Source organism: Nilaparvata lugens, chromosome 6, assembly GCF_014356525.2.
Source record: "Nilaparvata lugens isolate BPH chromosome 6, ASM1435652v1, whole genome shotgun sequence".
NCBI lineage: Eukaryota > Metazoa > Arthropoda > Insecta > Hemiptera > Delphacidae > Nilaparvata > Nilaparvata lugens.
The window spans coordinates 14,097,636-14,114,232 of NC_052509.1; the positions used below are offsets into that span (position 1 = coordinate 14,097,636).

The following is a 16,597-nucleotide window of genomic DNA, read 5'->3' on the forward strand; positions in this document are numbered from 1 at the left end:
AATCAGGTGTAGCTACCTGGAAATCTTTTTGAGATGGAGCGGTCTGCCTGATCTCAGGTTTGTAGAGTGTAGAGCACAAAACTATTACGTCCAAAGGGATTTTGAACCATGAATTTAAATTGAGGAAATTGTAAGATGTAGGCGATTAAAAACGGAAATTCCTCTGAGTTTCATTTTTTCCGAACATTTGATACGTTTATGAAAAATTCTAACTTAGTAGACAATGGAGAGCTCCGAATTATTCAATTTCATTCGAATTTTTATTATCTAAAAAAGTTGAGAGTGATTGATCCCGTCCGATGGCTAGATTTTGGAGAAAATCGCAGAAAACTGGAAAAGGAACCGAAATTCCGAGGTCTTTGGGGCACTATGTGAAAAGCTCCAGGGCTTTTGGAGAAAACCCCAACTTCAGGGTTTTTCTTTTTGGAGAGAACGATTCCAAGAGTAGGGTACCTATATGATTGAAGTTATTTGATAATCGATAAAATTTTTCAAGCTGGATTCTGATGTTTGCGATACATGCAAATTGCACGGTAAAATAGTTTAATATAAAAATAATATGTCATCATCAGGTAACGGCAGATCAAGAGCCGGGGGGTTTACAAAGGCATTAATTTACCTCACAATCCATAGCCTACTTTATCATTAATATTTCACATTGAACAATATCAGCCCGATATGGAAAAAGTATTATGCAGCATTTCGGACGCCGAACAGTTCGGTTGTGCTTGTTATCTGTGTTGTGCTTAACCAGTGCCAGTGAGAATTCTGCTTATCGACTGAACGAAAAGTAAGGTTACTTCATGTCATAATCTTCAGTCAATAGCTTTCTTCTTCTATAAATAATTTCTTCTTTCTATAAATTGTTACCAATAATAATTAACTTACATTAAAATTTTTAATTTCTCTATTACCTTTCTGAGTCATCACCTATTCCTTAATCCCATCGTATTTCAGGGGCCTCCAAAAACCTAAGTCGTCTCGATAGCCCTCCTGACGCACGTTCTACCTTTCTTAAATAATATTCACCTCTTTTATTAATAATTGATGTCTTTATACCGTAACGCAGTTAAACATTGGTGTTCCTTTAACTTTTGGGTTTTCTTTAACAAATAGTAAATAAAAGTAAGAAGATAAAAATGGTTTCATGAAGATTGCACGCTATGCAAAGATGCGAGTGCAATTGTAATAGAGTCTTCAATTCAAAAACTACATTAATTTGCTCTTCATGTAAACTTCATTTTCACTACCTATGTGCTAAGTTTACGGAAAGTAATTTCAAGAAACTATCAAAACAAGCTACAAGTAGGTGGCGTTGCAATACATGTAAGAGTTCTAAGAATAATAATTTAATAAATATGCCAGACAACCAGGTATCATTAAGTAGAGAATTGATCGCTGAACTAAAAAAAGAAATAAGAGATGCAATAAGTGAAGAAATGAAAGAGATAAGAGCTGAGATTAAAAAAACAAATGAAAACGTTTCTGACCTAAGAAACTCGGTGGATTTTTTCTCTAATAAAATCGATGAATATAATGTAATGATTGAAAAGTATAAGGTGGATCACTCTAATTTGGAAAAGGAAAACCAAGTATTGAAAACAAAATTGTTCGTGCTGGAAAAAGACCTAACAGAGCTCCAGCAATATGGAAGAATGAAAAACCTGGAAATTCATGGAATACCGGTAACAAATAATGAGAATATTGAAAAAATAATCGAAGAAACGGCAAGAGTCCTAAAAATAAATAATGAAGGAAATCTGGGAATTGAGGCTGCTCATAGAATTCCTGTCAGAGATAGGAGAAAGGTGCCTCCTATTATTGTTGCTTTCGCGTCAAGAAAAACCAGAGACAATTGGATAACAAACTATAAAGCATACCAAAAAGAAATGAGACAAAACAACAGTAATGGATTGCGGAGCACTCACATTGATAAAAAATTTGAAGACGGACCGGTATTTGTAAACGAAAATCTGACACCTCACACAAGACACCTATTCAACGAAACTAAGATGGAGGCAAAGAAGAACAACTATAAATTCAACTGGATAAGGAATGGGAAGATATTTGTCAAGAAGGATGAAGCTTCACGAGCGATTCGGATATACGACACCCACACACTGAAGGAGTTAACATCAACCGACAACAATGACGGATCGGAGGACAAGCAGCAGGAACAACATACATAGGAAACGGAGGAAAATAGTGGTATCTTTCAAGATATATGACAAATAATAATTATAGTTTCGATGATCTTATAGATTTAGAATGTTACAATACGGCTGAGATTGATAATATATTAAATTTTCACCCCAATCAGTTTGAGAATGAGTTATCCAATGATTTTTTTGATATTATTCATATGAATATTCGGAGTATAGGAAGAAATTTTGATGAATTCGTCTATATGTTACATAATTGTAAAGTGAGTTATGATATCATAGTATTATCAGAAACTTGGATAAGTGATAATGGGTTTTTTGACTATAGTTTGGATGGATTTACTGCAATAAGCAAACCAGGGCAACTGAATAACAGTAATGGTATATGCGTTTTTATAAAGAATAATATAGAATTTAACGAAGTCACTGGGGTAAACAAAGAAGCGGATACTCTTACAATAAAATTAAAAATGAATGGTTCAATAATAAATTTGATTGCCGTATATAGGTCTCCTGCCGCTGACATTGATGGTTTCTTATCTGATCTTGATATACAACTGAGAGATATTAACAGAATGGAAAAAATTATCTTGGTGGGCGACTTGAATATAGATCTATTGCAAAACAGTAGAATATCAAATGAATATATAAGTTTGATGCAGATAAACGGTCTCAAGTCATTTTAAAATTGCCAACATAATTCCATTACACAAGTCAGGAGATAAAACAAACCCAACCAATTATCGTCCAATTAGCCTTATAAGTAATATATCCAAAGTTTTTGAAAAAATTATAAAACAACAGGTTGTTCCATACTTGAATAAATTCAATTTAATAAACAAATATCAATATGGTTTTCAAGAAAATAAATGCACTGAGGATGCCATGGCTGAACTTGTAAATATAATAACAAATAACTATAAGTCAAATAAAAAAACTTTAGCTGTATTCCTGGACCTGGCTAAGGCGTATGACACCATCCCTCATTCAAACCTGCTTGAGAAACTTGAAGGAAATGGCTTTCGTGGTCCAGTATTAAGACTATTTGCTAGTTATTTGGAAAACAGAACACAAGTGATTAATTTGAATGGAAGGGAGAGTAAAATAGCTTTGTCAGGATTTGGCCTACCTCAAGGAACAGTATTATCCCCGATTCTATTTCTAGCTTACATAGACGATTTATTGAGTCTTCCTATTCAGGGGTGTAGGATATTGTCTTACGCGGATGACACTGTATTAGCTTTTACTGGATCCTCGTGGGACAGTGTTATATCTCTTGCTAACAGTGGACTTTGCAGGGTGAGGTCTTGGCTTGTGAAGAATGTTTTGACATTGAATTATAAAAAAGTGTTTATATGACATTTTCTCCGAACTCGAGTACACAGCCAACTGACAAAATAGATAATGTAAATGCAGTTAGAGTACATAAAAGGACTTGCTTGAATGACCCCAACAATGATGATATGAGTTGTCCATGTCCTGTGTTAGAGAGGGTAACTGAAACAAAGTATTTAGGTGTCACTTTGGACCCAAATCTAAGATGGAATAAGCATATAGATAAGATGTGTAGCAGGATGAAATTCATGATTCATAAATTCTATAAACTGAGCTTACTAAAAGAGAAATCTTTAAGTAAAATGGTCTATCTTGCATACGCCCAATCAGTTTTTCAGTATGGAATTAGGGTCTGGGGTGGTGCTTTTAATGCTCATTTCAATAAACTAAATATTATTCAAAAGAGTATACTCAAGGCAGCACTAGGAGTGCATAGAAGGTACCCTAGCCAGCAACTTTTTATGGAGTTCGGAGTTCTGTCAGTTAGGCAACTGTATATCAGAAATCTTGTTAAATATATCAGCAACCATATACATCTTTTTACACCTCATTCAACTAATTATAGTTTTAGATCAGTAAATAGATGCTTTGTTCCTCGAACAGATCTAACTATATGCAGAAGACAATTCAACTATACAACAAAAAAGCTTATTAATTTTATGCCAGAACATTTCATTGCAGGAAAACCTACAAAAGCACTTAAATTAAAAATTGAAAGCTGGATAAAGACAGAAGATATTATACCTAAAATATTTTAATTTGATGTACATATACTGTCTTCCTCAGTTCCTCTGAATTTATTATTAGTAGGGCTATACTCCCAGATTAATTTTTCTCTCTCTGAGTTTAAGTTTTATTTTTTGTGTCATGTGTACTGTATTGTATTGTTTTCCTCTTTTTGCTTACAAAAGGAATTGCATATATGCTACAAATGAATTACATTATGTTACTAAATGTTACTATAATTACATATGTACAGTGAATTGTAGATTAATAATTACATGAATCATCTCTTTTTCTTTTGAGTTTTTAAATTATTATGAATTCATTCTAGTTTTTCTACTCTCTTAGTATTTCACTCTTAGTACTTCTTCTTTTCGGATTGAAATTTTATTATTTTTTTTCTAGTTTTTCATACATTCCATATGTTTCTTTTTTCTTTATTATATTTTTTCTATTTTCGACTGAATCTCAAGCCACTAATTATAGCCGACTGATTACTCGTTGCCATCGCTCAAACTATTTAGTTTTGCTGGTAACGCCAATGATAATATTATAATCGATGTTTAAATGGAAAATATTTTAATTTTAAGTTTTTGTAATGTATTGTATATGAAAATTTTTATATTTTTCACATTTGTAAAGTTGTGTTTAATGATTTTGGCAATAAATATTTCTTTCTTTCTTTCTTTCTTTCTTTCTTTCTTTCTTTCTTTCTTTCTTTCTTTCTTTCTTTCTTTCTTTCTTTCTTTCTTTCTTTCTTTCTTTCTTTCTTTCTTTCTTTCTTTCTTTCTTTCTTTCAAACCATGAATCGTTTATAAGCAAGGCTCTTGTAATTTATTTAATATTTGTCAAGGAAGACTGTAATTGAACTTGACTGTATTCAAGTATTTTTGTATAAATTAGAATTGGAACCGTTTTGGGCTTATAAGCCTGTGGTACTTTTCTGTAAGTTGTGTAATTCTGAATGATAAAATAAATAAATAAAGTATAGCAAGGAAGCTGCTGGCTACGCCTAACAGGATAACATTATAGTGGTTATAGCCTAATAGTACTTGTAATCATACGATTTGGTATTTTCAATCTACGATCTACATAGGTCTAATGATTATCAAGTGCATGAGATAGGTGCTGTCAAGGACAATTTCAATAATGAAACATCTAACTTTAAATAAATAAATTTTATTATTACTAAATATATAATTTCCAATCAATATGTTATTAACTATTCCACAATTCGATGAATAAGTTATTTTCAATCTAAGTTATTACAATCACAAATTTCTGCAAGAATAAAGTCTGAGGTTTAAAGAATTAGTGCAAGTATTTGACAATATTTTGTGAACTGCGAGACATTGAAGTACTGTGTGTATTCAACAAACAAACAAGATATTTATTTCAAAATAATTCATATATTTTAGGTAGGTTAGTAATTTCAAAATAAATAATTAAAATTAAAACTTTGTGAAAACTCAAAAAGTAGAAAACCGTACACAACGTCTCGTGTTTAAAAATAGAAAAGAACTCAGAATATTGTTTTCAGTTATTTATTCACTGATATATTACTTTGCAGATTCATTATGTACTCTGTAACAACATTTAACATTGAATCAATATATAACAAATAAAAATATATGATAAAGCAACAATATAACGTTTTCTAACATGGATGTAAGTACACAGATTTAAACAATGAAATATAGTTAATTATGGATAACTCTAAAAAATGGTCAGTCAGTTTATTACGAGCAAAGAGCTTTGCAGGCAAAAGGAGTAGTCACTTAAATATACAGATTTTCCTGTAATTTTAGATATTCTAGAAAAATACCAAATTGAATATATAATCTGGAAATCAACAAATTATATTATAACAAGGAAATGAACAGGAGAAATGCTTGAGAGACTCAAGCAGATCCCCTTTTTTACTGATTCTGTCTTATAACTTAAAATTAGCTTCAATTCAATCATAATGGACTTCAAATATGAAAATAGAAGACTATTTACGTTCTAATAGATTACAAGTGAAGTTTTCATAACAATTATTATAATATCTACTGATTGCAATACGACTGACTATTTGATTAATATCATTATATTATAAATATTCAAGTTACAATATAGATCTATGTAACTATTTACAAACGATTGTTCTATAACGTGCAAGCAGTGCATTAATATTCTATAATATAATATTAGCTGTTTATATAAACATTGTAAATATCCTAGGAGTCTAGGAAATGATTCCAATTGGTGACTAGTGAATAAGATTCAGTGATTAAAGCGTTTAAAAGACTAACCTTTAACCATTGGCAATTTGAAAATAGAATGATACAGTTGGAGTTAAATCAAATCATAGGCTTTACATACATTGATTTATTTTGGAAATTAAAACTGTAACTGATAAGATATGAAATCTGCTTTTTATTCAATGATTGATTCGACTCATTGACTTTTAATGATACAATTTTAGGTACAGCATGTCAAATTCTCTGTACATTCATCTTGGTTCAAGGAAAATGATGGTCCAACTATTTCATTTGGTTTCGAACTACCAAAGACAATAAACTGATAGGTAACAAATTGATACAAATTATAAAAATGATACAGATCAATGATCCACCAGATACAAATATCAACTTCAAATTCTTAAGCCACCAATTGGAATTCAATTAACCTTCTATTATTCTAAAATTGACTTTAAAATAGGCTATTGCTTTTATCACAAACGATTTCATAGGACATTCGTCAGTCATAAAAATACAAATATAGGTTTATTAAAGAAAACGTATATTAAATGATGAATTATGTGGATTGGGATTGTAGGTATACAAAGAAAGGATTGCATCAAACATGAGTAGGAAGTTAAAATAAGTTACAAAATAATGCAAAATGCAAGTGAGAAAATGGAATAAATAATATTATAAAAAAAGGCAATTGTTGGTAGTCCGCATATGGTAGACTCTCTCCATAAAAACAACTATATTCGTTGATTATGCTGAGTTTAACTAGCAAATAACATATTTTTTGTTGATAAAAATCTAGTCTTCCTTCCATCTTATGAACAATTCAAAAAATGATATTAGCAGAACAACTAAATTATAAGTAATTTTATGAAAAACAACCAAAATATCATAACAATCACAACATAATATTATAAAGGTTAAATTCTTATATTAGAATCAACGATAAACTCATAAAATCATTGAACAGGAATGAGTAAAACTGTTCAATTGAAAAATTTACTTGAATAATTGGAATTGATTAAGAAACTTGAATTAGTTGAATCTAAAAAAACCTAATGCAAAAGATTAAAATAATAAAATAAAATCTTCCATTGAGTTACAACCGATTTGATTTGAAATTGAATAGAGAAATATGTAATCTTTATATTTATATTTAACTGATTTTTAATGAACTCCATGTATATATTAAACCAGTGTAAAAGTGATGTTTTTGTTTAACAATTGATAAAATAACCAATGGAACCAGTGATAAATATAATATTATTACATTGCAAATTTACAATTGAGTTAGATATTATATAACTATAAAAATTATTAATAAATTAGTAGTTACAAATATAACTGAATATTCAACACATTAAAAAATTACAACAAACAACGATTATTAAAATTAATGAGTGTGAATAATAATTAATAACAATGATTATTATCTTATTGACTACTCAGAAACAAGAAACAACAAAATAATACTATGGAGTAATAATTATAAATAATAAAATTTAAGTTTAATACTGGCATCACTATCAAAATCATGAGAAAATATTAGTAGAACAATAAAGCCAGTCTGAATTAGCAAATAACTATGATTTTTTAAAATTGATAAAGTGATAAAATGAAGGAATTTACTATGTTGAATAAATCTTTGAATAATTTTTTTAAAAGCTTGAAAACATTGAATCAATTCTTTTTAAATTATCAATAATATTAGTTTATTTATGGCACAAATATATTAAAAATACTGGTTTACTGGAAGCTACAAGATATAATAATTAAAATAATCAACTTCTGTAATAAATAATTGATATTAAATAGAAGATTGTAAAGATTATTAACAACAATATCCTAAAAACTAATGAATACAGGATAAACTAACATAACAATAAAAACTAGTGGAGTTGTCTTTCGGGACTACATATTATATTATGAAATGAACACATAATTGTTGCAGAATATAACACAATATTGTACAAAAATACAAAAAAGAAAAAAACAGAAGTTTTAACAAAAATATACTGCACAACATCCTGTTTTGATAAATCAAGTTATATCCATTTGAAATCAACCTGCACTAAGTAATCAGAAAAATAAAAAAGACGAGTTTTTCACGAATAATATCAGAAAATATATCATATAGAAGTCTCCAAACTAATGGAATTCACTATTAACATTCATAGTGAATTAAATGCGAAGGGCAAAGAATGATTAAAGGTTATTCTAAGATGAATAAGATATCCCAAAAATAATGGAGGATGAGAATGAGGTACTTAAGGAGAAAGCTGAAATAGTTCTTCTCTGATAACAAGACACAAATAATTACCAAATACATTCACTTCTCCACTTCAGGGAAAATATAAAATACCTCTCTTGATATACAAAATTCATTGAAAATACAAATGTAGATGTGCCTTGTAAATTAGGCTACCATACCAGAAATTATTAGAAGCTAACAAGTTTTGGTGTTATCAATGTACTATTTCTAAAGTTTTAAAGCATCAAAATTTTGGACCTGAAGTATCTAAAGCACTTCCCATATATGGGTTTTGCAGAATATACGAAACTTTGATTTGTTTGCCCGATTTGAAACAATACAATTTGGAAAACCTACAATTATAACAATATTGGCAAAAAGTTCGAGATTAATAATTATTGTAAAAGCTATCCTGTGAATTTCTCTTACACATTTTTCAAAAACAACGAACCACTATAAAATGATATAGGAGTTACATAAAAATCTGTTACATAGAGCACCATAGATTATAAGTCATCAAAAGAATTGCCATCAATACAAATACATCAATATTGAGGTAATACAAATTGAATGCATTTTCCCCACAAGAAAAGCATAAGTTGAAGTGAATTCATCTCAATACGTGTTTAATAATTCCAATATAAGCTGTAGCTTCAATTGAAGCTATCTCTCAAGGAAATATTCCAATAAAACGTGTTTTTTCATTCAAAGTTATCGACCATATCCCTACATCTTAACAAGCATTCTTAATAAATTCATTCTTAAAATAACGACAAACCGTATACAAAATAGGAATTTTTTAAATTCATAATCATTTTAACCTAGAAAGCATTGATTTGTATATCAGTCAGCATTATTGAGCATTCACATTATTTAAGCACTATTGGGGATGATTGTTTTTTCGTCAATTGAGAAATAATATTGAAAATATTCATCGATAACATAGTCTCAATTGTTAATTCATTTTTTATAATGTTCCAGCATATTTACCATGGAAGATGATAGATTCAATTTCACCAACATTGAAGTTTGTGATTATTTAATCTAACAGCTAGATGTGATGGGAAGATAAGGATAATTCAACTTCACCGTAGGTGTCACATTAATGAGAAAATTGTGGGTATAATATTCAAGGTGGCTTCCGAACCAACAAGAATTGTTTGTGTCACTCTGAACTCGAAAACAAAATTATATAGAATATTGACTTAGTAACATTTTTTTTTCAATCCCGAATCTGCATGAAAAAACTGATAACATTGGATATCTATTCTGTGATACAAATTTTATGTTGAGAAGGAAAAGGTGCCTGATTCGAATAACACTCCTTAAACTATGCCTACCAGCATTTTACAAGTTATTATAAAAATCACAATTGCGTATAATTGCATACAATCAATAATTGCGTGAAATTGAATTTATCACTTCCAGCAAGAACAATCATAGTCTAATAAAAGCTTCCTAATATTGCAGGCACTAACTAGATAGATTTCATGTTTATGTACATTCTAAAAAATGTATTCCCTTCACATGCATCCTAAATAGACTCTTTTCAAAATAAATATGTTTCATATAATTTGCTATAGTACTCCAAAATACCTGAGTACGGGCAATTGAGTATCATTTCATTTTTAATCGTTTTTATTACGCTACTTATTTATGTACATAAAATATTAAATCGGTTTTGAAAATATACTTTTCTTGGTTATATATGTTTCTGCTATGAGATTGAATAATCCAATGATTCTTTTAACATTTATTTCCAATGAATTCTCCATGATTCAGTTATCTAGGAAGAGTTTTCCCATAAGTTGTTGGGTGGTTATATTTGTATTTATCCTGATTAATCAGAATCAATGTCTGAATCTCCAGCTCATTTGAGTAAGTTCAAGAGTAAGCTTAAGCATTATTTACCCAGGAGATTCCACAGTGCAATAAATTCTAATAGCCAGCTGTAAAAAGGCTAATCAATTTTTGATCAACGATCTAGCCGTATATATTTTAAAACCTGACCAAAGGTCAAGTTTGATTATAAGAGGCAGTTCATTTTCTAGTATTCCTTACATTCTCATGATTTTTTGTCGATATTTATGGTAACAACGACATGGATGATAAGTATGATTCTGATGATGAATATGATTGTGATGATGATATGATTAAGTAAATGATGATGATGATGATATTGAAGATGATTCTAGCAAAATATCGATGTTACTTGATGTTGTAGACAAGTTCAGCATCTACTTTGAAGACTCACGTATTTAACTGTACATGAGACTGTTGATATTTTCTGATACCAGAGGTTTCATAGGAAGATCATTGAAGATTGCTTCTGTATTCTGAAGAATTTGACGATTTTATCGGAAACTTCAGATGTAATGACTCTGCAACAAAGAATAACAATAGAATTTCACTAATTGGAATTCAATCATTCAGAATTATTCAACTTACAGAAAAGTACCACAGGCTAACTTACGCCCAAAACGGTTCCAATTCTAATTTATACAACAGTCCAAACGTAGCTAGGTTATGTGTCACTTCAAAATTCTTCAATTACCCACTCAATTTACAATCCATACACACAAAACTCATTTTTAAATTAAAATAATAATTCTAAATTGAATTAAATTAATTACAAATAATTGGAAAATTCCAAACTTTGAAAAAATTATAAAAACTATATTTTAGGCATGGAATTAAAAAAAATAAATATGTAGTACAGAATTGAATGGGGCATAGGACTTTTTCTCTCTAATTTTGAATTTCAAGAGCACCTTTGAGGGTCGAATACACAGTATAAGTTCAACGGTAATCTGAAATTATAGAAGCTATGGTAGAATTTATAAACACAGAACATACACACAGATAGTCGACGACTTTGGCCTTGAGTTAAAAGTAAGAACTCGCTAACGCTCGTTCAAAACGGTGAACAATTAACATTTTTATGTAAAGATGTAAAAAATGAATTAGATTTGAAAAATGTGAATAAAATACAATAATATTCTTGAGAATATATTATGATAGAATGGCAATTATTACCTAGTAGCTGTACCAGGGCTGGCGCCTGACCCATCTCAGCCTGATTCCGGCGTCGGTGCGGATCTTGATGGAGGCCGACTCAGCAGCGCGCACTGTCTCCTTCACAGACTGCATCAGGTTCTGCGCATTTCCAACCAACATATCCGTCGCTTCTTGGTCCTCTTCAGTGCCTAAAATTGCCAAAATTACACAATAAAATAACTGCAGCGTGGATAGATTGCGAGATGTTATAAATAAGAGTAACCATTACTTTGATTTTAATTTATGCTTAGTTATGTTGTAATTATTCTTTTTTATTGGACAACATTTTGAAAAAGTGGAGAAACATAATCTATTTTCTGGACTATTTTAATGATTTGGGGGAGGAACAGTTTTGGGATGTGCCTGTTGATCCTCCACCAAATTATTTTAAAGAATAAGTGTGTATCATTGAAAGAATAAAAGAATTCTGTTGTATTCATAGTTGAAGTTTTGTTGTTGTATTTGCTGTATTTTAAAAGTTCAAGAGAAGAATAAATTTATTCATTTACAGATAATTACAGTAGGAAAATATAATGACTAATCTATACATTCAAAGTCTCAATAACTACTTTGTTATCCATCTCCATTCGGAGCAGAAATGGTGAAGGATTCGCCTGTTATTTCTGTCCATTCAATAATTAATACTCTATTACTGAGAGAATACTTGTATTAATGAGAGAACAACGTTATTAAAAATAAAAATTGTAAAATTGTGGACCTAAACTATTGGTGAAAAAAGTCTAATCATCCTCTTGACGGTTCTGTTCAGAATCATTCAGAATTACACAACTTACAGAAAAGTACGACAGGCTTATAAGCCAAAACGGTTCCAATTCTAATTTATACAACAGTCCAAATGTAGCTAGGTTATGTGTCACTTAAAATTCTTCAATTACACATTCTTCTGTTGAACTAAAAGTGGTGAATTAGGCAATAAGTATACTGTTTTTGCTTTATAATGTTTTTGAGTGACTGAATACAATGAAATATAATGTACGGTACAGAATGTGAAAAAGTCAAGTTATACATTGATGCTTCATAAAAGCGTGTGGCATTTACTATAATATTTTCAAATACTTCCTGAGATATTTACGTACTATAAATTTTGGAATATGCCAACTAGAAGCATACATTACAATCGGTTCAAAGTTTCATAATGAATTATTTGAACCAGAATAATGACTCAAAGCATTCATCATCGAGGTGAATTATTCAGACTACAAGTTTGAAATTGTAAGTACTCTTCTAATCAATACCAAGTTCTATAAGGAGAAACTTTAATATAATCATTCAATTCATAATGTCTCTAGCTGTACTCGATAAAAATACCACACTCGCCTGACAACTCGTGCTTGTTATAGTTTATTTTGTACAACAAAGTTCCTAGTTTGGACTCAAATAAGAGGGACTTAGAACTAATTAATACAATATTGTAATATTGAAAAGTTACCTACTAAATATTTCATCAGACATAAAAACACTTCACTCACATGGGCTACTTTTTAGCAAATTAATAAAAAACAATATAACAATTTTGTAGTACCATTTATTTTTTAAAAACTTTAAAATAGTTCAACAAGTAGTTTCGACCCTAACTTAGGTCATTTTCAGTTGAAATGTCAACTTGAAAATAACCTAAGTTAGGGTCGAACCTAGTTGTTTAACTATTTTAAAGTTTTTAAAAAATAAAGGGTACAAGATTTTTATATTGTTTTTATTTATTCATCAGACATGTATGAGACCAATTAATACAACAGTAGTCTTGAAAGTAGACTATATAATAGATCATCACACAACATACAATCAAGATGCAAACACCTTACAAGCATCTACATAGACATGAGAAGCTACAAGCATTCTCATAGGTACAAACAACACAATACGACGGCTATAAGGAGTCTGTCAGATTCACATGCTTTCTTTACTTACTGGCCCCGATCATCAAGCCTTGGATGGCAATAAAACAGACCACAAAATGAAAAGTAGAATGGATAAACAAACACAAACTAATAGATTGTAACAAAAACTAGAGCATACAAAGAGAAAAAAGAAGAGAGCTGTTGATAAAAGGAGAGATCACTTATCTGAATAAAGTAACATTCAATATTCAAAACATACAACAATGAGAACAAACACAAACACGAGAAACATAAAAAACATCACACACAACAATAAACAATATGCAATTCATTCAAAAAATGGAAATAATAGCAATTGCTTTTTTACGTCAGACATGCTCACGTTGGTAACCATGTAAAAATCATCAAGAACATCATCTAGCAGGATTGTCATTTCATTATCAAATGGAGCCATATGATTGGTCAGAGGGGTGATCATAGGGTTGTGACTTCTAAAAACCGACCATCAAAATGAAACTTAACAAAAGCTAACCAGCTAATCCAGTAAAGTTTAAGTCAATATAAGTTTTTGTAAGTTAACTATACTTCTATACTCATATATTTTTTGTTTCACTCCTATGTTCTAGTCTAGGACCATAATTTTGTATTTGGCACACAGTATCTGTACCATGTAGTTATTTAAGTTCAAGTGTATGAGAGAGAAGTTAATGAATGATACATTTTTTTAATGGTTTTCAAATGAATTTATGAATGAATGATGATGCTTTTAGAAGAGATGATTAGGACAGATTCCAGGAGGAAGGATACATGCATGCAAAAGCGGTTAGCATAAACAAGAAACACTAAACATGACGAAGAATACATAAAAACATACAGGATAGAATAGCATGGAAAAGAGTGAATTCTAACATTCCATCTCCATATAAGAACATTCCATGGCAGTTGATGGTGAATATGAATACATGCTCAAATTTTAAGATAGGCCTTAAGGTATGCCTATTTTTCAGATTGGAAGCTGATTTTTAGGCATAAAAAACAATAACATGATAATAATTTAACATGAAAAACATGATAAGTCATCAAGTATTTTAAACTTATACTTTAGTAATAAGATAATACCTTAGTTTTACTATAGTACCGTAGCATAAACAGTAAAAAAATCATTCACGGATTTCTCATTGTAGTGTGCTTTTAATTATGTCGTTTTCTAAGCCACTAACAATATTAGCAAGAAAATTAGATGCACATCAAGTTGTAATTGATTATAAATCTGAATGTTTCATTAGGATCATTTTGAGTTTCAAGGAAACTAAGAACCAGTTCGGTTCATATTCAATAATTTTAAATTTAAAATGTTTTGTTACTGTATATATTTTTTGCCAAGAAATAGCAGAAATTAAGCCAATTTTTCCAGAAATAGCGTATTGTTGAAAAAGTGTGTATCTAAAAAAGAATTTACACTCATACTTCAATAAAATTATTTAAAGGTATCGATAAAATTATGGGCAAAATTCGTTAAACATATTTCAGATAACTTAACATAATCACAGGAATTCTTTATACTTTTAAAAGGAATCTTTAAAAACGACCACCCTAAAATCAGATAACTTAGTATACTACTCAGGAAATTCCCTTATACTTTTAAAAGGAACCGAAATTAAGCGTTTTGAAAACGACCGCTCAAACGTCTTGAACACAACATATCCATGACACAAATATCTATTACTAGACAAAATACTAGAAACATCGACATGCAGACACCACGAAATGAGAGAAGTGTATCTAGTAGAAAAGAGAGGCCAATATTATTACCGCCTTGCAGTTCAGCCAATTCGTGACGTGGCAGCGTCTCTGTTCAGAAGAGAAGAACAACCAAGCGACAATTATTTACAGCTGCTAAATAGTTACTTCAACAATTATTGGTTAATTACAGTGAATATAAGTATTGCTGAGATTCGACATACCCTCCTCAGGTATCAGTCACCTATCAAATGGATGATCTCTAGATAATGCTATCCGAAGGAGTGGTACGGAGGTATGAACTCAGAATAAGATTGAACTAAGCCCCGCATACACACATCGATTTTTGTTCGTAATATATTTTTCCGTCCTCATGAATTCTATCAGATCAAACGGAACTTGACAAACATCATTTGTGTGAAATCATCTGTTCAATCCAATAGAATTTATAATGTCGGCAAAATACCGCACGAACAAAAATTGTTGTGTGTGTGTGAGGGGCTTAAGGCTTGAGATTCAAGTAGACACGTTATCAGGTATGGGACTGTATTACAATCAGAATAAAATTGTATGATGCTTGAGCTCCCAGTCGACAAGTTGTCGGCGTTGCCTGATTGTGTGAATTGCGACTTTCTCATGCAAGTCCATGTGAGAGATTATACAGAGTGATTATTTGTTTTGCATTATTGATGCGTTTCTTGATACGCTACGAGCTTTTTTTGTTACAGTGTGTTTTATTTGATTTACAGCTCTCATAACTTGCGGTAAAATTAATAAACTATTTAATTTGCCACCTGCAAAAGTGATAAATGTGAAAGTAACAAAACTATTTGAATGCATGGGCTTGCATGAGGAAGTTGCAACATACAATCTGGCAACGCCGATATGTGGTCGACTGACGACTGGAACTGACTCAAGTCTCAAGTACTTTTATTTAGAGTATTATTTATTAAACAGAGTGAGTCATATGTATGGGAACCCCTCAATAAATTGGAGACTAAATTGTAGAAATAATACTGTTACTTTCAGGATAAGTTATTGGTCAAATACTCTACCTTTTGACGTGCAACTGAATTTCAACCCCTCATAAGGGGGTAACTTAGGGGTTGTAACTCGAATATTTTAAATGTAAACACACATTGTGTGGTACATCATTTTAAAGGCCTTTTCAAAACAAGAAAGTTGGCACCGATAAAGATGTTCTGTGATACTTGTATCCAAAATGGCGGCTGA

The 16,597-nt window shown here is 30.5% G+C and overlaps 1 protein-coding gene across 7 annotated transcripts in view; it reads right to left on the reverse strand.

Moving 5' to 3' along the window:
* Positions 1–5,381: 5,381 nt before the first annotated feature.
* LOC111051241 (vinculin) overlaps positions 5,382–16,597 on the reverse strand; it is a 62,700-nt gene continuing 51,484 nt past the window's right edge. For 4 of the 7 annotated variants that reach the window (XM_039430160.1, XM_039430164.1, XM_039430163.1 and 1 more), the window contains 3 exons: positions 15,437–15,475; positions 11,745–11,914; positions 5,382–11,089 (listed from right to left, as the gene is read on the reverse strand). In XM_039430160.1, the coding sequence (XP_039286094.1) occupies positions 11,745–11,914; positions 15,437–15,475 (209 nt within the window). In that variant the 3' untranslated portion in view covers positions 5,382–11,089. The remainder of the gene's footprint in view (positions 11,090–11,744; positions 11,915–15,436; positions 15,476–16,597) is intronic. The other 3 variants (XM_039430161.1, XM_039430165.1, XM_039430166.1) reach the window with 1 other exon arrangement.